The sequence below is a fragment of the Bos javanicus genome, chromosome 21, assembly GCF_032452875.1.
Source record: "Bos javanicus breed banteng chromosome 21, ARS-OSU_banteng_1.0, whole genome shotgun sequence".
Lineage (NCBI taxonomy): Eukaryota > Metazoa > Chordata > Mammalia > Artiodactyla > Bovidae > Bos > Bos javanicus.
Genome location: NC_083888.1, coordinates 67,951,517 through 67,972,952, shown reverse-complemented (window position 1 = coordinate 67,972,952; position 21,436 = coordinate 67,951,517). Strand labels below are relative to the sequence as shown.

At 68.0% G+C, this 21,436-nt stretch overlaps 1 protein-coding gene across 1 annotated transcript in view; it reads right to left on the bottom strand.

Annotated features, from left to right (window-relative positions):
- Window positions 1–3,113: 3,113 nt before the first annotated feature.
- KIF26A (kinesin family member 26A) overlaps window positions 3,114–21,436 on the bottom strand; it is a 39,134-nt gene continuing 20,811 nt past the window's right edge. The window contains exons 5-16 of the mRNA XM_061395522.1: window positions 16,640–16,829; window positions 12,841–13,053; window positions 11,508–11,601; window positions 11,057–11,319; window positions 10,694–10,853; window positions 10,461–10,602; window positions 9,971–10,133; window positions 6,580–9,418; window positions 5,130–5,335; window positions 5,018–5,038; window positions 4,532–4,661; window positions 3,114–4,374 (exon numbers count right to left, since the gene is read on the bottom strand). Coding sequence (XP_061251506.1) covers window positions 4,193–4,374; window positions 4,532–4,661; window positions 5,018–5,038; window positions 5,130–5,335; window positions 6,580–9,418; window positions 9,971–10,133; window positions 10,461–10,602; window positions 10,694–10,853; window positions 11,057–11,319; window positions 11,508–11,601; window positions 12,841–13,053; window positions 16,640–16,829 — 4,603 coding nt within the window. The 3' untranslated portion in view covers window positions 3,114–4,192. The remainder of the gene's footprint in view (window positions 4,375–4,531; window positions 4,662–5,017; window positions 5,039–5,129; window positions 5,336–6,579; window positions 9,419–9,970; window positions 10,134–10,460; window positions 10,603–10,693; window positions 10,854–11,056; window positions 11,320–11,507; window positions 11,602–12,840; window positions 13,054–16,639; window positions 16,830–21,436) is intronic.

The window sequence follows — 21,436 nt, the reverse complement described above, 5'->3', positions numbered from 1 at the left end:
CAATGCCCCTGGGCCCCTTCCCCACCTGGTGGGGAAATAATAGTCCCTGGGCCTCAGCGTCCTGAAACACAAGGCCTCCCGGGCACCCCCACCCCCACCCCCCGCCCAGGGGCGGTGCGGAGGGCCCCTCTCAGCTCGTGGCTGACCCTCCCCCAGCCGGCACTCCACAGACCCACAGGAAGCCCAGCTTCTTGGCCAGCCCAGGGAATTCCTTCCCGGCCCCCTCCCAGCCTCCCAGGCTTCCTGTGTGGAAACGGGTCTGGATCCTGCCTTGGTAAACACAATGTCAGGAGGGACAGATCACCCTTGAGCTTCCTGTTTGCTGGGAGCAGACTCCAGCCCCTGGGGGCTTCCGGGCGCCCCCCTCCCAGCCGAGACAAACCCTCCCCCACCCAGGGCTGCAGGACCCCCTGGGACCACACGGCCAGGGACCCCACGTGAGTGCCGTGCACCCCTGGGTGGCCTGCACCCCTGGGTGGCCCTGCGCAGCAGGAGGCTGGGCAGGCGTTGGCGCTGGGGGGCACCAGGGGGAGCACTGACACCCAGACACAAACGCACCAACTGCACCAACAGAGGGCCCCGCCCTCCCGCCCCAGACCTCAGGAGAGCACGAGGTGGGGAGCAGGCCGGTGGGCACTGGGCGGAGACCTCCTGCTGCCTATCTAGGGCCCCAGGTCCCCAAGACCACCGCCCTCAGGCCCAGTGGGAGCCGCACGGAGGCTGCTGCCGTGACTTCAGCCCCGTTTCCCGGGGGTCAGGGCCAGGAGGGGACAAGGCCTCACTGCTGGCCTCCCTAGGGCCGGAGCCCAGGAGACAGACGGCCCCACGGGCAGAGGAGGCCCCTGCGATCTGGGCTCCAGGAGGCCGTCTGCCCATACCCCACCTCTGACCCTGCCCCACCACCATCCCCGCCACTGCCCCCTGCTCCAGGGCTCCTGTGGGTGAGCACCGGGCGGGGCTCAGAGGCTCACTCTCCAGACTCTTCTCCCAGCCTCTGACCCTGAGCGGGGTCGCCGGGCCCCCCGGTCCAGACACAGCCCAGGAAGGAGGCAGGATGCTCCTGGGGGCTCAGGCCCAGAGCTCAATTCCTGCCCCCACCCGTCCACCCTCCCTGGCTCCGGCCTGTTCCGAGCCAGGCACTGGGCCCACTGAGCCCCGTGACCCTGTCACCGGCCCGGCGCGACCCGCGCCCGGCTCCTCCTCCGCTTGCGGGTAGGGCGTGTGGAGCACGCCTGGACTGGCGGGGTGAGTCGGGCAGGCGCCTCGCCCGGGGAGCCTGCTGGAGGTGCGCCAGGCCGGCCTCGGAGGCCGTGAGAGACGCCTCCCTGGGGGCCTGGCTCCCAGGCCTGGCTGATCCCCGCCTCCAGTGGGAACGGCCCTCTTCCCAGCCCTGCCTCCTTTCCCAGGAGGGGACACCTGAGCAACCCCGCCCGCCCGGGGTCTCGGCTTCCCTGGGTGTTGAACAAGCCGGGTGCCCACAGCCTTCCGGGGGCGGCTGGGTCCAGGCGGCTCTGCCTTCCCATCCATAAAATGGGCGTCTCGTCCTCAGCTGCTCCCTGTCTGTAATGACAGGGCTTTGATGACCAGATGAAAGGCTGCCCAGACTCCTGGGCTGGCCCCAGGATGAGGGGCGCCCCTCTCCCGGGAAAGGCAGGCACCGCCTCCCGAGCCTCCCCCGGACTGTGGGAAGTGGGCTCCACTGGCCCTGAAGGTCACCTGCCCCAGCCTCAGCTGGCTCCACAGAGGACCCCGCCCAGGACGGGTGCTGGGGTAGAGGGCTGGGGCGGGGGGCGGTCTTGGTGTAAAGCAGGCTCTGGGCCCCTCAGTGACTGAGGGAGGGGGGTGGGGAGGAGGGACTTGTGCACAAGGAAGGGGTCTACCCAGCAAGGCCCCCACATCACCGTGAGTTCCCCCGCGACCCCAAATTCAGTGATGGAGAGGCAGCTTGGGAGATGCCTGCCTGGGCCCCTCTGGGAACCGGACCTGACCCCAGAACAGACACCTGCAGGGAGTGGAGGGCGTGGGTGTCCAGAGTCCCCCTACCTCCCGGCCAACATGTGACCCCCATCCCAGGGGTCCCAGTGCCACTGACTGCAGAGAGCGAGGAGGCAGCCTGGGGCAGGGGCTTGGTACGGGCGCCCCTGCGGTGGACCGGGGTCCACAGGAAGGACCAGGCCCGCTTAACGATGGGGAGGGGCCTGCACTCTGGAGAGCTCAGGGCCGCTGGACCCTCCTCTGGGAGCGGCCGCGATCACGGGGCTCACGCGTCTGTTCGGCTTGTGCCCCGAGGCCCAGGGGGCCCAGCCCTGCGTCCGATGAGGGGAGCAACAGTGAGTCACTCACCACGCCCCCAGGGGCCCCCCGACGCGGGAGACAGGCGGAGAGCACACACAGGATGCCCCGGTCGGGGGCTGCACCCCGGGACAGCGAGCCCACCGAGCAGTGGGCCCCACACTGGCCGGCTGGAGTGGGCGTCCCAGGCATAGCATCCGCCGAGAGGCCCAGCGGGCTGGGAGGGGCCTCCAGGTGCCCGCGTGGGTGCATGGGGTGGGGGCACCCAGAGGAGATGAGCGCGGCCGCCGGGGACCACCCAGGGCCACGGGGCAGGAGGCCTGAGCACAGGAGAGGGGAGGGTGACGGTGCTGGGTGAGGGGCTCCTGCCGGCTCAGGCGGTCCTGGACCCTGACCCCGTGGAGTGTTCGGGGGTTTGTATTCTGGAAAAGCAGATGGGGTGCAGAGGTGGGGGGCAAAGGAAGGAACTTGGGTGTCCCAGAGGGGCTCCTCCTCGCCACTGCCAGGGTTCCCAGCTAACACAGCCTCTGGGAAGAGGCCAGGGATCCCCAGAAAGCGCTGTTTCCTGTCGGCCAAGCCCCCCGGGAGCTGAGCTGGGCTGGGCAACTGCAGACAAAGGGGCTGGGAACAGGGACAGAGTGCAGATAGGGGCTGGAGCCCCGGGCTTGCAGCAGGGCCTCCTCCCCATCCACACCCTCTTGCCGACAGCTGGCCCCCACTGTGGGGTTTGTGGATGGAAGGTGCCCCCCGCAGCCTCCTTGCCCCGCCTCGCCCCGGAACCCTCGGAGGACGGCCCGCCAGGTGGACTCAGGAGCCTCGTGAACAAGGGACGCATCTTTTATTCACAAATAAAAACCGCAGCAAGCTGTTATGTACATGTTTGTACAAAAGTTCGGACGACCTAGAAAATCCACAACGGTCAGAAAAAAAGAACCCATCGTGACAGGAACGTCCCGCTCCTGTTAGCAGGCTCATCCCGGTCTGCATTTGGCCTCCCAAGGACCCTCGCCCTGCCCAGGGACCTCCCCGCCCCAGCAAGAGCCCGGCCGCAGGAACACCTTCCATAGAAAATCATAAAAACATAGATCATTTATCTTCAAGTTCCCACTGCAAATACCGCGTTTGTAGGCAAAATGATACAAAAATACGAACCTGACAGCACCTTTACAAGACCCTCATCCCCCAGTCTGTGTGTGTGGGTTGGTCTGTTTTGTTTTTTTGCTTGTGGTTTGGTAAGAATTCCTGCCGTGGAAGAAGGCGCCAGATGCCTTCAGTTCAGCCCTTGGGCGCTGCCCTCCTGGTGACGTCAGGACAGAGCAGGTCCAGGGGACAGAGAGTCAGCCACCCCACCCAGAAGACCCACCCGCTCCAGGCTCCATCCGAGATCAGCAGAGAGAACACACACGGAGTCTGCAGACCCCTAAGGCCGGCTCTGTTGAGAGGAAACGGCTGTGAAGGAAAAGTAACCCTGAGCCTAAAGCAGAGAGCCTGGCGAGCCCAGGGCCGCTCTGCCGCACGGAAATCGCTTAGCTGTACACAAGGCGCGATCCGATCCGACAGCCGGTCCGGCGGCCCCTGGACAGCCTGTGGACAGCCACAGGCACTGCCCGGGGGCCGCTGTGTGCTGGTGGCCCGAGTTCTTAGCACCAAATGCAGAAAGGAGAGAAACCCAGCCCAAGGCAAAGGCACCTGCGCCACAGCCCTCCCGAGTCCTGCACACTCGCTCCTCCGCCCGCGGGCACGCTCCCTCGCCTCCAAGACGCCCCCCTCCCGCCCCGTCCCGCAAGGGACCCTACACATCCTCCTCCCTCCGACCCCCAGCACATCCTCGCTCCATCCCAGGTCCCATCCACGAGCCCCCGACGCCCTGTGCCCTCCCCCAGGGGCCCGTGGCCCAGCCTCAGACGTCCACCTCCTGGGGCCCCGGGGCGGTGGCGGGGGCGGCCGCGCTGATGTCGAAGCAGGTGACCATCATGACGTGGGCCTTGCACAGGTTCACGCACTGCTCCAGGGCGGCGGTGGCGCGCTCCAGGGCCACCAGGTACTCAGCCGACTCGGGCTCCAGCCCCGGGTCCACCTCGACTGCAGGGGTCGGGGGGAGCGGAGAGCTGGTCAGGCCCGGGTCCCCGCGGGGCCGAGGCGTCGCCCCTCCCCCTCCCAGCCTCCGGGTACCCCCCCGCCCCCTGGGCCTGGGGTGAAATGGTTGGACCGGGGTGCTGGGCAGGGCTGGAAGACTCACACTGCTCCAGCCAGCGGCCGGGCTCCAGCATCAGCCGGCCCTGGGTCTCAGCCAGCTCCCCGCGCAACAGCTCCCGCTTCGCCCGCACCTCCTGCAACCGCCGCAGCCTGGCACTGACGCACACCGGGCCCTGAGCGTGGGGGTGGGGCGTGGAGGGGCTCAGGCATGGACGACGGCCTGCTCCCCAGGGTTCCGGCACCCCAGCCTTGACCCGAGCCCGGTTCCACACCCCAGGCCTGGACAGGCGCACAGTGGGGCTGCCGAGGTGGGCAGGGGTTAGGCCCTGCCCCTCCCTTACCACCCCACTCCCCACCCCCGTGGGGCTCAGACCATGGGCCCCCAAGGCCGCCTGGAACCCAGGCCCAGGATGAGCGCCGTGGCTGTGGGAAGGCCCCCCCCAACCAAGCGCAATTCCAGGGCACAAGGGAGGTGGCCACAGGACCCCCTCCACTGCCAGGGGCTCAGGACCAGCGGGGCTGTTCCTACCTTTTCCAAGCTCTGGGAGGGCTGCAGACGAGAGGGGAAGGTGAGGTTGGCGGGCTGCCAGCAGCACCGAGAATCCCCCCTGCCCTCCCAGCCACACCCCCGCTGTGCCCACCTCCGCCGGGCCCTCCCTGGGGGGCACACGGCGCCGCTGCAGCCGCTCCACGTCGTCAATCTCGTACACCTTGATCTCGAAGGGCTCCTTCAGCGTGCCGGCCAGGGGCGGGGGCAGGTCCACCCACTGCCCCGGGAGGCTGGGCTTGCGGCCCAGGGCGGCGGTGTCGGGCATGGGGGCCTGGATCAGCCGTCGCCGCTGCAGACCTGAACAAACAGCCGGGCGCTGGGCGTGCAGAGGCCAGACCCCCCAGCCCCCAGCCTGGCCACGGCTCTGACGGGCAGAGCCCACAGGGGCCCAGTCCCAAAATGCTCAGCCTAGTGCTGGCCAGAAACCCTGACAGGTTTTGGAATAGATAGGACTCCAGCCGCCCCCCAGCACCTCCCTCCTGGACAGCCACACACCAGCCTCCTCGCACGGCACATCCTCAAGGCCACAACCCTTGACCTCTGGCGGTCACCCTTGAACACCCTAACGGGCTGCACAGCCTCCTAACTCACAGGCGTCTCTACTCCCACTGCCCCCGGACAGACCCCGAAGCCAGGCCCACACTGGCACCCCCACGCCCCCAGGACGCCCCTCTCTACCACCTCCGCCAGCCTCCGGCTTTCCCATGCACCTTCTTGGTTCAGAGCGCGCGTGCCTCACTCACAATGCCCTGGAAAGCGTCCACCAGTGCCCAAATCCCCCAGCCACACTCAGCCTGCGGAACAGCCCACCCTAGCTGGGTCCGCAGAGACGGGGGTCCAGGGGACGGACATGGGGCTTCCAGGCAGCCAGCGGACTTGGTAGCCCCCCGTCCTCTCCCAGCCCCGCATGCCTCGGCAGGGTAACCTCGGGGGGCCCACCCTCGCCAGCCCACTCTGACAGGACGGGGACCAGCCTGGGGGCAGTGCAGGGGGGCAGAGAAGGACACACACAGGGTGCGTTTACAAACCGCAGAGGGCGGGGCACGCCTATCCCTTCGGCCTGCGTCTGAACCCGTCAAGGGTGTGGTGACCCACAGACGGAAGGGCAGATGAAACCCAGGAGGGTCTGGGAACGCAGGAACCGAAATACCAGACCCTCATCGCCCTTCCGTCCGGGGCGGTGTCACTGTTAATGGAGCAGTACAGCCTGTCTCCCCTCCTGGCCCGTAGGGAGGTGTCTGCCCTACCCATGCCTCATCCAATCAGCAGACGACCCGCAGGACCCCTATCCCACTCCCTGTATCCTGGGTATAAAAGCGGAATAAGGACCCCTGTTCGTCGTCGGTTCTCCCTTGAGCTGGCCTGCTGTTCTAACAGCGTCTCCCGCTCTAATGAACTTTATTCTTCTTTCCTTCTGTCTCACGTCTGGAAATTCATTCCCAACCCACGCCCGGACCACGACAAGGGGCTGCCTACACCTGGGATCCACCAAGGGGGCGCCCGGCGGTGCAGGGTGGCCCGTGGCCGAGACGGACACCCACCTGTGGCCCTCTTCTTGGGGGACTTGAGGCTGCGGGAGCGGGCGCCCGGGGAGGCGGCCCCGCTGTCGCTCATGGAGTCGGGGGCCGAGGAGGTGCTGCCTGTGGCCTCGCTGTCCCGCAGCACGCTCTCGTAGCCGCTGCTGCCGCCGCTGTGATAGAAGAGCGCCGTGCGGCCCATGGCGGGCGGCAGCTCCCCGCTCAGCACGCTGCTGTTGTCGCTGCCGTGGCCGCTGCTGTAGCGCTGAGGCCGCCGGGGCGCCGTCACCTTGCTGTACGGCGAGGGCAGCGCTGGGCTGGCGGGTGGCCGCTCCTCCGAAACATTCACACCGCTGTCGTTGCCGCTGTCCGAGTCGGCAGAACCCCAGGAGGAGCCGCCCCGGCCGCGGGTGCCCCCAGCCGCCAGCTCGTGCACGCGGCTGTGGGTGGCCCGGAGCGCCTGCTTGGTGCCCATGATGGTGCCCCGGCTGGCCTTGGCCCCGACACCCGGCGCCACCCGCGGGGCTGCCCTGGGGCCCGTCACGGGGCCGCAAGGGGCCTTCCCCACCGTGGGGGCCAGTGGCTTCGCCGAAGAGCCCAGGGCCCGGGGCCCGCCAGCCACTACACTGCGGCCCTTGGTCCCGCTGCTGGGGGGCTTGGGGGCCCCCGCGCCCTTGGCGGGGCTGCTCCTACAGGCAGGCACGGGCCCAGGCGTGGGGCTGGTGGGTGGGACACCCAGCCGGGGCACAGCGCGGGCAGGCCGGCCGGGGGCTTCCCTGGCCTTGCTGCTGCCATGTGCCAGGCCCTCACAGCGCTCCAGAGATCCGTGGGTGGCAGGTCGGCATGCTGTCTCTGCCTTGCCGGTCCGGGCCTTCAGGCTGGACGTGGCCCTGGGGATGGAGTGGTCAGCCCGGCCACCAGGCCTGGCCTCCCCGTCCCCTCGGAGGAAGGCAGCAGACCCGGGCCAAGCCGGGCTTCCGGCCTGCAGAGAGGACAGCCCGGGGCCGGTCTTGTGCTCCAGACTGGATTTGCGCACGGGGGGCGCTGGGGGGGCCACACCGCCAGGCCTCGCACAGAAGCCCCCCTTGGGAGCTGCGCTCTTCTTGCTGGCGGGGGTGGCCTTGGGGCTGCCCAGGCAAGCCGCTGCCTCCGCTGGTGCATCCCCAAAGGAGGCGGAGGGCGTGCTCACCCCCAGCGTGGTGGCCCCCCTCCGCAGGGGTGGGATTGGGGCCACGACTTCTGGCCTGTGGGCCACACGGCCCACCTCACAGCCATCCACCACCCTGCGGCCACAAGCCAGCGTCGGGACTGGGCTGGGGGCCCTGCCGGCTGAAGCCAGGGGTGGCGGGCCACAGTCGTCAGCCCGGAGCAGCCAAGGGTCCTCGAAGAGGCCTCCGGGGCCAGGTGGGCCCGCGGCCAGGCGGGGGCAGCCCACGCGACTGGCCGTGGAGGTAGTCCTCGGTGTGCGGGGCAGGCTGGAGTGGAGGGTCTGTGCGGAGGCCGGCCCCCGGGGCAACACAGCAGATGGCTCCTGGCCGGGTCGGCCGGGGGCTGCCACAGCCTCCTCCGCGGGACAAGGACCCCGGGCGGGCAAGGGACTGTCCAATCTGCCATGCTCTGAGCGCTGAAGGCCACTGTCCTCCGGAGACCCACCGTCCAGGATGGAGGAGCCCAGCAAGGGGGGCCCTGCCGGCACCTCAGAGCCGACGGGGTCCGGGGGGCCCGCTGGCGTGGGGCCAAGGCTGTCCGCCGTGCACAGGCTGACCTCGCTGAGCCAGGAGCTGCCAGACGAGCTCTGGCTGCCGCCCGCCCAGGCCGCCCCGTCCAGGGCCCCGCCGGGGGGTGGTGAGGTGTATGCGTCGAACTCGTCATTGATGCTGCTGATGATGCTCACTGGCCTCGAGCCCGAGGCCAGGGCCTGCAGGGAGCAGTCACTGCCGAGGCTGGCCAGGCTGGAGGGGCGCCCGGGGCCGGCGAGGCCCCCCAGCGACAGCTCTTCCACCAGCGTGAACACCAGCTCGTCCTCCCCGTTCAGCTCCACGGGCTGCTGCAGGGTTACCGTGGTGGTCAGCAGGCCCCGCTCCAGCCGGTGGCCGCGTGCAGGCGGGCAGGGGCGCTCGGCCTGCCCGCTCCTGCCCACGGGGGGCGTCCGTATCACACCCCCGTCACCCCCTCCAGGCTCCTCAGAGGCCCCGCCAGCTTCCAGCTGCCAAGGTGGGGGTGGGGCCGGGTTGGGCAGCGGCCTCCCGCCTCCACCCGACGTGGTCTTATCTGGCAGAGTGGGCAGCTCAGGCCTGGTGGTGCCCTCCTCTCTCTGGTCAGCGCTGGCCTTGGGGGGCTCCGGGGCACCCCGATGAGTGTCTGGGCTGGGGCTGCCGCGAGGCGTGCTGGCGGCCAGTGGAGCGCCCACGGGCGTCCTGGGGGCCGCGGCCTCGGGCGGCGAGGGCTTCCTGCCCGTGCGGGCTGGGCCGGCCTGGGCCCCAGGGTGGCCCTCGGTGCCGGGAATGCAGCCCAGCCGCTCCTGCAGCTCCGCGAAGGTGCTGCAGCGGAAGTGGTCGGCCTCCCGCGGGCCCGGGGTGGGGCGGGGGCGGCTCAGCGCGGGGATGATGGGCACGAAGTCAGGCGGGCCCTCGCTGTCCGTGAGCTCACGGTCCGACAGCGCCGTCCCGCCAGGCCCCACGTAGATGACCGTGTCACAGGACTGCTCACTGCTTGAGGAGTAGTCGGGGTCGCCGGGAGAGCTGGCGGCCAGGTGGTCGGGGTCCGGGGCCACGGCACGTGGATGGAAGGGGCGCAGGTGCGGGGGGCGACGGGCACGGCCTTCCTCACATGAGCTGTCCCCACCGGAGGAGCTGGATGCGTACTGGGGACACAGCAGGGCCCCCCTGAGCGTCGTCCCGCCTGCCCCTCTCCCCCAGCACCCCCAGCCGCACGCGCCACACTCAAGGGACAGAAGTGATGGCGTGGCCACCAGACTTGTCCCTGCCCCCAGCAAGGTCTCAGGTCCCCAACACAACCGGACCTCCTCAGCAACATCCCAGAAAGTGGTAAGCTGAGTCGCAGGGAGGCGAGGATACGCCCTAGGCACACACAGCGTCAACTGTAAACCCAGGATTCAGACCCAGGGCCCGGGCCTCAGGGCACCCCAACTCCATCCTCCAGACCCAGTGAGGGCCCCAGGGCGTGCCCTGTAGGACCAGACCTGGGAGGGTACAGGCCACGGTGGTCCAGTAGGCTGCCCTGGCCACACGCCTCCCCGGGGCCAGGTAAACAGAGACCAGGCCACCACAGCCCCCAACATGAGCCGCTCCAGTTCTCCTGGGGGCGACCATGGGCACGGACCCGGCCTCCTCTTGGGCAGGAGGAGCGCCAGCATCACCGCCATGCAGGCAGGGGCCCAGGAGGCGAAACCAACCTTGACCTTCTTCCTGCGCAGGCGGTGGACACGGGCAGCCAGCTGCACGGTGCTGAGCGTCTCAGCGTGGCGGGCTGGAGCATCGGACACGTGGGCAATCATGGTGGTGCGGCAGTTGGCGGTGGCCAGGGTCTCCCGCAGCAGTGCAGTAAGCCTGTGCTCCCTGGGGGCCGGGGGGGCGAGGCTCAGAGGCAGAGGGCCTGGGAGGGGTGCCGGGGGACCACTGGGCTTGGGGGCTGCTACAGGGCTGGAGGGAGGGAGGAGGGCCTCTAGCTGGACATGGGCCGTGCCTGGGGCCCTGGGGTCGGGTCTGACACCCACCTCTGCCCCCCGGGCCCTGGGCAGCAGGACTCCCTGCCAGTCCTTGGGTAGCAAAGCCGGTCACACAATGAGGAAGAAAGGACAGAGGGATCAGGGACCATGGGCACAGAGGACACGCCTGACGTGGGCTGAGCCAGTTCCCCAGGCCCACCCAGGAGCCCGCACGTACCTGCAGGGCACGTGCTTGGCTCCGCTAACCAGCGCCAGGATGACGCTGCCCAAGGCCGACAACGACAGTGATGGGGGGCCCCCGGGGGCCTCTTCACAGCTGCCCAGGTCAATGAGGTGCAGGCGGCTGCGGCCTCCAGACACTGAAACCACAGGGTGGGAGGTGAAGGCTCAGCCCCAGGGCCCCCAGACCCAGGGCGCCCGACCCCACGACGCAGGCACGCGGCCACCTACTTCCGCCTCTGCCGCACTTCTCCACGCGGTACTGGTACACGTGCAGCGTGAAGAGCACGTGGGAGCCTCCCCGGGCGTCCTCGCGGGCGGCCAGTGCCGCGTCCAGGTAGAAGGCCGCCTTCTCAGCCGTGGGCGCCCGCAGCTCACTCTGGTTCTGGAGCTGAGGACGGACGGATGGACAGACAGCGGGGTAGGCACGAGAGTTACTTGGGGCCGAGCTGTCCCCACGGCGCCTGGCTAACCAGCCCGCGGCCCCGCCCCCCAGCCTGCGGCCCCGCCTCCGCCCCAGCCCGCGGCCCCGCCCCCCAACCCACGGCCCCGCCCCCTAGCCTGCTGCCCCGCCCCGCGGTGCGGTCAGGGTACCTGTGCCCCGCACGCCAGGTCCTCCCGCAGGTACACGCCCGGGGACTGGGTGTCCTGCAGGCTGCCGGAGGCCACCTCGGCCAGCAGGTCCCGCAGGCTCTGGCCCCGGCTGCACACCTCCACGGCCGAGACGCGGACGGAGAAGCGCGCGCCCGTCCTCTCCCTGCGCTCGTCCATGAGCCTGAAGAGCCAAGAGATGGCGCAGGGCACGACGCCCAGGCTCTGCGGCGAGCTGTCCCTCCCGATCATGGTGTAGGACTTGCCTGTGGGCCGGTGGATGGGTCCTCAGAGCTAGCCGGGCCGGCACCCTGGCGGCACTGGGCACCTGATGTCCAGGCCTGTAGTCTGGGTTTCCTCTCCCACTGCCCGTAGGGGACAGGCCCAGCCCCGCCCCCCCCCACCCCCGAAATGGCCTTCAGAGATCGCAGAGCGGGTGGTCAGGGGCACTTACCGAGGCTTGCGTGGCCAAAGGAGAAAATGCAGCCATCAGCCCCACCCACCACCGACTGGAGCACGTCGGCCACGGTCCCCGAGCAGACCTCAGCCTGCAGGAGGGGCACAGAGTCAGGCTGCCACCCCGCCTCCTGCCTCTTCCGTCGCATCACACATGGACAGTGAGTCCACGAGGTGGCCGGGAGGTCACCAGGACCAAGGACACAGAGATCTCCACGTGGACACACAACACACATGGACCGGACACAAACACACATACATTCGCAGCGTGAGCCGACAGACACAGCTGACAGGCACACAGTGCGCACACACAGAAGTCACACTGCCACTGTGGCCACACCGGGCACATGGCACACCACACGCGTGATCACAGTGAGCACACACACCACACACATGTTCACAGAGAGCACACACCACAGCACACGTGTGATCACGATGGGCACACACCACAGCACACGTGTGATCACACCGGGTACACACCACAGCACACGTGTGATCACGATGGGCACACACCACAGCACGCACGTGATCACAGTGGGCACACACACCACATATGTTCACGGCGGGCACACACCACACTGCACACGTGACCATGGCAGGCACACACCACAGCACACATGTGATCACAGCGGGTACACATCACACCACACGCATGATCACAGTGAGCACACACTTCAAACCACACACATGTTCACAGCACACACCACACCGCATGTGTGATCACAATGGGCACATACCACAGCACACGCGTGATCACAGCGGGCACACACCACAGCACATGTGTTCACGATGGGCACACACCACAATGCACATGTGACCACAGCGGGCACATATCACAGCACATGTGTGATCATGGCGGGCACATACCACACCACAGACGTGTTCACAGAGAGTACACACCACACCGCACCACACCACACGTGTGATCACAGAGAGCGCACACACACCGCACGCGTGATCACGGCAGGCACACATCACAGCACACGTGTGATCACAGCGGACACACACCACACCACACACATGATCACGGCACGCACAGGACACACAGAGGAGCATCCCGGGGAAAACAGGCTCTGCACGGACAGCTTCGGAGGGTGGGCTCTGGAAACAGCCTGAGAAGCAGCCCAGGAGCTAGTGGGTACACATGAGGGTGGGGAGGCCAGCGGGGAAGGGGAAACACAGACGGTCTGCCAGCCGCACCCAAGCCCCTGCACCCGGGCCTCCTCTCATCATCTCCTGCCCACCCTGCACAAGAAGGGGTGCAGGTCTGACCATCTCCCATCGTCCTGCGCTGCCAACCCGCCCCACCCAAGGCCACCCCGCCACCTCACCTGCTCCGAGTCCTGGGGGAAGACCGCGTCGAAGGCGAACATCTTGGGGACGGCAGCTGTAGGGGCACGTCGGGGGCCCGTGCTGCCCGGGGGCCTGGCGGCCGGGTCATAGAGGGTCACCTGCTTCTTGCGAGGGTCCACCTTGAGAAAGGACGTGGACTCGGCCGAGCGCTGGGCCCCCTGCTCAGGCCAGATCCGCAGCATGACCTTCACCTGGGGAGGCGGGCGGAGCGGGCCTCTGAGCAGCGCTAATTACAGGGCAGGGGCAGCCTCGCGCGAGTCGGGACAGCGGGCCTGGCCGGCACGGGGTCCCCACTGGAGGAATGCGGCATCCGCGCCCCAGCCCCAGGCGGGAGCACGTCCCACATGAGGTCAGCGAGGCAGGGAGGCAGTGAGGCCTGGCAGGAGGAGCACGCCAGCACAGATCAGGGAGCCCATGAAGGGGGGCACAGGGCGGACAGAGGAAGCACACCCCAGCTGCTCCTGTGGGCAGAGAGAGAAGACGAGGACGGGACCCAGAGGGCAACCCCGCGACTCGGGGGTCCTCACACCCTCTCGCTGGCCCCGATGCAGAGCCAGGACCAGGGGAGTAAGCCCCAAGACCCGGGCCTTCAAGAGCAGAGTCACCTGCATGGGCTCCCCGCCAGCTCTGCCAGCTCCCCAGCCTCACCAGCCATTACAGGGACTCCTCTCCCCCAGGCCTGCGCAGGCTTGAGAAGGGAGGAAACCCACTTAGAGAGGTCAACTGTCCCACCTGCATCACACAGCCTGCGAGCGGGTCCCCTGAAATCCCGATCCCCAAATCTGAGGGTGGAGCGAGAAGGGGAGAAGGGGCAGTGGAAGCAAGACCCGGGCTCTCCCACAGGGCCCCCATCAGAGCCTCGGGAGTGCTCCCACCCCCTGCTCCCACGCCATGGGTGGACAGAGGCTGCCCCTGACCAAGGCCCTCCCCACACCCCCAACTCCCGACCTCGGGCAGGCTCTGCACACAGCAAGGTGCAGCCCCAAGGAGAGACGGCGGTGCACGGATGCAGGGCAGAGGGAGGGCGTGGGCCACGCCCCACCCCCAATCTCGGTCCAGCCTCACCTCCTCCAGGGAGCCCTTCCGGCCAGCTCCCAGCCCCAGGCCAGAGGCCTTCAGGGCCCTGAGCACATCCTCCCCGGCCCGCGGCCCAGGGTGGGCAGCAAGAGCGCGGGGGATGGAAGGACAGACCACAACGCGGGACAGGCCGAGGCCCGTGCCGCCCCCGGGAGAAACGGGCTCCGGTACTTCCGACCCCAGAGCCGCCGGAGGCCAGACTCACACCCAGGACCAGGCAGGACCCAGAGGCAAGCCGGTCAGCACAGGACCGGGAGGAAGAGGGCAGGCTGATCCAGGAGGAGATGGGGATTCTCAGGGGACTTGATGGGGAGACCGAGGCCGGGGTGACCGGGCGGGACAGGCTCGGCTGAGCTCAGGGCCCAGCAGGCCGCCCGGCAGCCTCTGCCACTGTGTCCCCCAAACCCAAAACAAATGCAAAGCTCGCCCGTGCTGCCCATCTGCCTTTACGCCCAGCTTCCGGAGCTGGACCCCGAGCCCCAAGGCCCCCAGGCAAACAGAAGCCTGGGGGCGGGGGACCCAGAAACTTAAGATGCAAGAGCCCAGAGTAAGCTGCACTGCAGACACCCCAAAACCTGCAGGGAGAACACAGACCCCGGGCCGAAAGGGGCCCGGAGCTGCCGGGCGAGCCACCCCAGGTGAGCCCCCCACCCCCCAGGAGAAAGCATTAGACCCCGGCTTCTGCAGGAGAACACAGGCCTCCACTAAAACCTCCGATTTCTCCACCACAGTGTAAATCAAATTACCAGGCTCATCTCAGAGCCAGTATTTTTCACGGATTTAATTGTAAGTGACAGATACATAACGCCGGCAAAATTGGTTTACCGCGGGTAGTTCGCGCAAGGCGCCACTGATACCCCTTCGGCACGTGGCAAATTGACATGCAGAGCGCTCTGCTAAGGAGAGGCGGTCCTGGGGGAGACGCGGGGAGAGAACCCCTCTACTGAGCTCCTCCAACCCGGGCTCATTAGGCGAGAAGCGATTCTTTTATTCCCTGACGACACGAACAAAACTATTTCATTTCCAAACGCCGCTGCCAAGCAGACGAAAATGTGCACTTCCCAGTAATTTTTGGCAATTTTTTTTCAGCGTGAACTCCAGGCCACTTCAGGAGCCAAATGGGTTCTGCAGATTGGAGCGTGTTCCTGGCGGGGAAAAGCCTGACTGGGCTGCCCCGCTGGGGTCCCCACCCCCGGGCCAGCCTCATGGCTGGGTCCTGGTCTGTGAGGGCCTTTCGTTACCAGGGGAAATGACAGGGTCTCCCCGCCAGACAAGCCCGTCTCCCCCTAAATGTTCAGCTATTGCAAAGCACCCGCTGAGTAGCTGCCAGGTAGGGAACAAATACATTTTGCATAAAAACGGGCTTCCACTCCTAAGAGGGGGCCCCGGGCGGGCGTGGGGGGAGGGACCGTCTTCTGTAATTCCGCACAATGATGAATTATCTTAAGTGGCACATTAATGTCAAGAATCGAGTGTAATCTAACTTCTTTTCTCTGACAATATTAAATGCCTTTCAGGAGGCATTTCTGACTATGTGATATTTGTGCAAATAACATCGTCCAGGGAGGCAGGGAGGGGGGCCTGGTGGGGGAGGGGAGTGGGGAGAGGGCTAGGACAGTGGCCACAGGCTTCCTGCCTCCGGGGGTGGGGCTCTGCCAGAGAGCGGGGGCAGGGGCCTGCCCTGGAATACTTGGGGGGCTGGTCACCCCGGGGGAGGGGGAGGCCTGTGCATCCCAAGTAACACAGGCCAGCAACGAGAAAGCCAGGTCTGTGCCTGAGGCTCCTCAACCCTCCAGCCACCCGGCCCCACCGGGATGGGCCCAGGGCCCAGGGTCCAGCAACAGGCCCAGGTCAGAGCCAGGCCCATAGTGTTTAAAGCCCCTTCCCCACGGCCAGTTCCCTCTCCAGACCCAGAGCAGAAGCCCCCTGGGGCACGACCTAGGCAGCAGGATGGACTGAGCCCAGGGGTGTGGGCCTCTAGGGGCTGCAGAGGCCGGGCCCAGGGCCTGGGTGGGAGGCTCAGAGGGGGCTGAAGGGGTCCATCCTCAGGGTCAGGGTCCCGCCCTCCCCCTGAGGCCCTCTGCGGCTCGGGCTCCCCGCCTGCAACGCCCAGAGCCCCCCGCACTAATGTGCTCACGCAGCCAGACCCGGGCCCGGGGGCAGTCATGAGCAGCCCAGGCGGAGCCCGGACAGAAACCGTCTCAGCAGAAGGGACAGGAGCTGAGAGCCGGCCGGCTGCGACGGGCAGGGCCCTTCACGCTGTGGGCCTGACCCCCGTCCCCAGTTATCGTGTCAGGATGCGGCGGGGCTTTGCCCGGACTCTGGCAAGCCGAGGGGCCCCAGCCGTGCCCCCGCCCTGCCTGAGAGACAAGGCACGGGGGTTCCTGGAGTCAGACCCCAGCTCTGAGTCCCAGGAAGCCTTGGTCGCCCCACCCTACTCTAGGAGTGGCCAGTGCTCCTGGGACCCCCCCAACCAATTCCCGTATTGCCCCCCACCCCCAGTCCCCCAGGCTCCCTGCCGCCGTCTGGAGTGTCCAGGCGGCCCGGGCCTCAGTCAGCCCATCTGGACACGGACCCCCCTGGTCCAGCCCCGGAGAAGGCAGCAGGGTCTCTCACCGCCCACTCCCCCACCCCGCTCGTGCCCAGACAGCCCAGCCTCGCCCCACCCCAGGGTCGCCGCTGACTCGCGGTGGGGCCTACCTTTCCAGCACTGCTGGGGTTGTCCTTGACCTTGGAGGTGGCCCTGAGCAGGCAAGGGGGTGCAGGGGGCGGCCACAGTTGCAGGACCCCGCTGAAGTCCGTGGGGTAGGTGGAGGCCCGGCGCGGGGCGGGGGGCGGCGGTGGCGGGGGTTTCTTGCGCTTGGAGGCCAGGCTGAGCTTCTGGGCGGCCCTGGGGGGAACAAGGGGGCTGGGCGTTCAGTGCTGCCCTGACGCCTGCCCCGCCCTGCAAGCAGCTGCTCGGCCCGCACTTCATTTCCCACCAGCCACGCAGAGGCCAGCTCACCAGCCACGTCCAGCCCCTGGCAGCTTGGCCCATTCAGGCCAGGCGACCGGGCCCAGGCAGACACGAGACCCGGCCCCTCCTGCACCCCGCACCAAGCACATCCTCTTTTTTCCACTGTCCTCCCCCAACTCAGCCGCTGGGCTCTGTCACTCACAGGCCGTGTGACCGCACGTGGTGCCTCAGTCTCCCCACCTCTAACGTGGGAGGACGTGATCCCCCACAGGGGCCCTTGTGAGCGGCCCTGATGATCTAATGCGTTCACGGTGACACCAGGCAACAGAGGAAGCACATGTGCTGGGCCTGGGTCCAGACGTCCCCGGCCTCCGTCAGCCACCCCCACCCACCTCCCCAGCAGCCCCCAACCTCCATCAGCCACCCCTACCCGCCTCCCCAGCACCTCCCCCGCCTCCATCAGCCACCCCCACCCACCTCCCCAGCACCCCCCAACCTCCCCAGCACCCCCCCACCTCCATCAGCCACCCCTACCCGCCTCCCCAGCACCTCCCCCGCCTCCATCAGCCACCCCCACCCGCCTCCCCAGCACCCCCCAACCTCCCCAGCACCCCCCCACCTCCATCAGCCACCCCTACCCGCCTCCCCAGCACCTCCCCCGCCTCCATCAGCCACCCCCACCCACCTCCCCAGCACCCCCCAACCTCCCCAGCACCCCCCCACCTCCATCAGCCACCCCTACCCGCCTCCCCAGCACCTCCCCCGCCTCCATCAGCCACCCCCACCCGCCTCCCCAGCACCCCCCAACCTCCCCAGCACCCCCCCACCTCCATCAGCCACCCCCACCCGCCTCCCCAGCACCCCCAAACCTCTCCAGCACCCCCCAACCTCCCCAGCACCTCCCCCGCCTCCATCAGTCACCCCCACCCGCCTCCCCAGCACCCCCCCACCTCCCCACCCTCACCTCCCAGCAAAAGGGACCAGAGACCAGGGCGCGTCCAGGCTCAGGGCTGAAGAACCCGCCCAGCCCGGCTCCCCGGCCTGCTCCTACCACACACACCCTCCTCGTCCCACAGCCCCGGCCCTAGTCCCCCCGTCAGCCTCCAAAGGTCCCGACAGGAGGCCCCACACTGCGGGCAGCATGGCCCCTCAGTCAGCCTCCCACTCAGTGGAGCTACTGGCGTTTTGCTTAACTCCTCTCATCTTTAATAGGAGTTGTCTTTTAAGAGACCCCAGGGACAGCTTTCCTCCTAGCGCAGTGTCATCCAGGAAAATAAAAGTAATCTACGGTGCGTGGCGGCTCCTTAATAGCGTGGTGGGGTGGCCGGTGCGCACGGGGCGGGGAGGGCCCGGGGCGTATGAGCGGGCCGGCACCCTCAGCCAGGGAGGGCCACGGCTTCTCCGGCCATGAACAGACATAGCCCCGGTTTCCACCTGAGCCCGTGTGTCCTAAACCTGAAGCCTCCTGGACAGCGGAGTCCCGCGTCCCCCTCCCGCTGCCCCCTCCCCACACGCATCACACCCGGGGCAGGATGGAGGCTGAGAGTGTCCGCAGGCGCAGAGCGAGAAGCCAAAGGACTCAGAAGGCAGGACGGGGCCGCACGGAACCCCAGCACGACCGTCTGTGGAGGCAGCTGGACTGGGCCGGGTGGGTGCCAGGGCACCGGGCAGGGGGCCCGTTCAGCTCAGCTCTCGGGGCTCCTCCCGCCCTGCCCCCTCCCCAGCCCAGCCTGCTGCACTGGACCCCGGCCACCCTAAGTGAGGCCACAGCTCCCCACCCACCGCCCCGACGGCAAGACGCAACCGCCTGACCCAGAGGCTTGCAGTGCAGCGGGCAGCCCTGCCCCAGGCCCTGCCCGGGGACAACCAGGGCAGGTGGGCTGGCCCCCAGCCTGCCTGGACAGGACAGGGGGCCACAGATGTGCACCAGTGGGGTCGGCTCGCCTCCACGTGGGCGCCAGGGCCCCGCGGCCTGGACGTCAGGGAAGGGCATCATGAGGACCGCCCAGAACCAGCCTGCCTGGGGGGCTCCGGCCGGGCCCTCAGGGTGACCAGATAGATTGGCAGACGCCCAAGGCTGAGACGAGTCCCCCGCCCCGCCACAGCCAGCTCCCTGCTCCTCCCAGAACCAGCCGGGCCCCCTCCTCCAAGGCTGGGGGCACATCCAGAACCCGCACCCCTGAGGCTTGAGGGCTCGTGGAGACCAGGAGGACGGGTGAGGCGCTGGGGGAGGCCGGGCACCATCCGGCAGTGGAGCCCACAAGCAGCGGGCAGGGCTCGGCCTGCTGGGGCACCTGCCCCTCCGTGACCCTCTCGGGAGCCCAGGTTCCGGCACGGGCCTCACTCAGCCCCGCCCCCACACCTCCAGGACTCTGGCAGCACCCTGGGAGGCGTCCATCCCCGCGGGACACGCCCAGGTCTCACCACTAGACAGACACTGGACCCTCAGCCATCTGTGGCCCCACAAGTCCCGGGAGGCTGGAATGTCCCTGGCCAGCGTCTCTGCCCCGTGGTCCGATGGAACTCTGGTGCCCCCTCCTCCCTGCCTGCCCTGGGTCAGCCCCCGCAGGGCGGGGAGCCAAGAGGCTGCGCCCCAGCCTGCCGGCCCTCCAGGTCTCCGCTCCTACAGGCTCAGCTCACCGGGGGTGACTCAGAGCGCCCCGGGACAGCACGCTCCCCTTTGATGAAATCCAGGGCCCTTCACACCCAGGACAAACCCGTCAGCCACTGGGGACTGTGTCTCAGCTCACATGGCCTGGGGTGGGTGGGGGGCGTCTCTGCAGGGGCCGGCCCGCTAGGGGCACAGACCTGGTTTCTGGGCAGTGGGGATGGGGGAGGAGACCCCACACTCAGGACTACGAACACCCACTGCTCTGCTGCGGAGCAGTGGGCGGGGGGACTCAGGTGGGACCCACGGGGGCCGTGTGGGTGCCTCCGCATGGTCTGGTTGTGAAGGAAGACTTCCTGCACCCACAATTCTCATCCTCAGAGGATACCTCCCCCAGGAAGCCTGCCCTGATGCCCCCACACTTGGCTTCCCTGAACCCTGTGCCTCCTGCTACACGGGAGCCCCGCTCTGCCCTGAGCTTACACAGCTGTGCCCCACCCCGAGGGGGCTCTGCAGGGCAGGTGTTGGCCCAGGCCTAGGGCCCAGGGGAAGCTGAGGACGGGGCCATGAGGGCAGGCGTGAGAGAACGGGTGAGAGAAAGGGGGAGGGGGGAGGGGGGAGAGGGGGAGGGAGGCGGGGAGGGAGGGCCCCAGCCCTCCAAGCATCGCCCTGAGCCCCCAGCCCTCTCACCGAATCCCAGAGCCCTTTCCAAGGCTCGCAGGCCCTGCTCGCTGATTCACGTGAACAGAAAGGAAAATATTTGCCTTTTTACAAAGAAAAATTGCCTCTTCCAAACAAGAAGGTAATTTCACAGGCAGTTGGCCTTGACGGTGAGGCCTTTACTCACCCCGAGGAGACACAGGGCCCGTGTGGATGTGAGTGGGGCTCAGTTACCAGTCCGACCTGGGCCGCCAGGAGGCGGGAGGACCGGGCCACGCCCCGCATGCCTGGCCTGCCCCACCCCCGGAGGGGCCCTCAGGGTTCACCGGTGCAGGGCGGCTAAGGGGGCGCTGGAGCCCCCGAGGCTGAGGCCCACGGCCCCAGCCGCCCTGACCCTTGCCGTGCCTGCCTGCATTCTCCTGTCACCTGGGGCTTTCACCCCGAGGCTCCCAGGCTCCTTGCCAGCCCTGCGGGTGAGGGACACCTCTCTGCGGAGCCCCACTGGCCGGGGGCCTCTGGGCAGCACCCATCCCACCCCGGGCCCCTGCCGGGTACCAACCTGACGTCCTGTGGCCTGACCATCCAGGCAGACATGAGGGAGGGGCGCCCCTGAAGCTGCAGTGGAGCAGGTGGGGGGTGCCTGGGAGCGCCGCCCAGAGGGAGCCCACCACTGCCCCTGCCGAGGGGGCTCACAGCTGTCCTTCCCATGCCGTCGAGCTTCATGGGTCCAGGGGGTGACCCCACTGTATCCCACCTCTAGCTTCAGGGGTCTGGGAGGGGACCGCCCCGCCCCGGCATCCCACCCAAGAAAGGCCCAGAGGAGGGTGTGGGGGTGGGGAGACTGCAGAGACAGGAGGACGTTACACAGCGTTGCGGGGGGGGGACTTTAAAGGGGCATCAGGGTCACCAGAGCCCCCAGAGAAACGTAACTGCAGAGGCGGCCTGTGCAGGGCCCTGGGGTGGGGGGGCTGGCATGTGGAGCCCTCGGTCGCCACTGCAGCTGCCGTGCCCAAGTCATGACCGAGCTGCCCACCCAGGCTCAGCGGGACGTGCAGGGCGCCAGGCCTCATCCGTGCCCCATGTCCCACAGGCCTGGTCCCCAAGCCGCCCCCCAGAATCACCCTCTGCCGTGGCTCACCCACAGCGGCTAAGGGGCTCTCAGGAAGACCCAGGAAAGCCCAAGGCTAGTGTGCCGGCCCCCAGGGGGTGCTCAGGGACCCCTGACCGCTGAGCCCACCCTATTCTGCCTCCACTGGGCAGACACCAGGCTCCT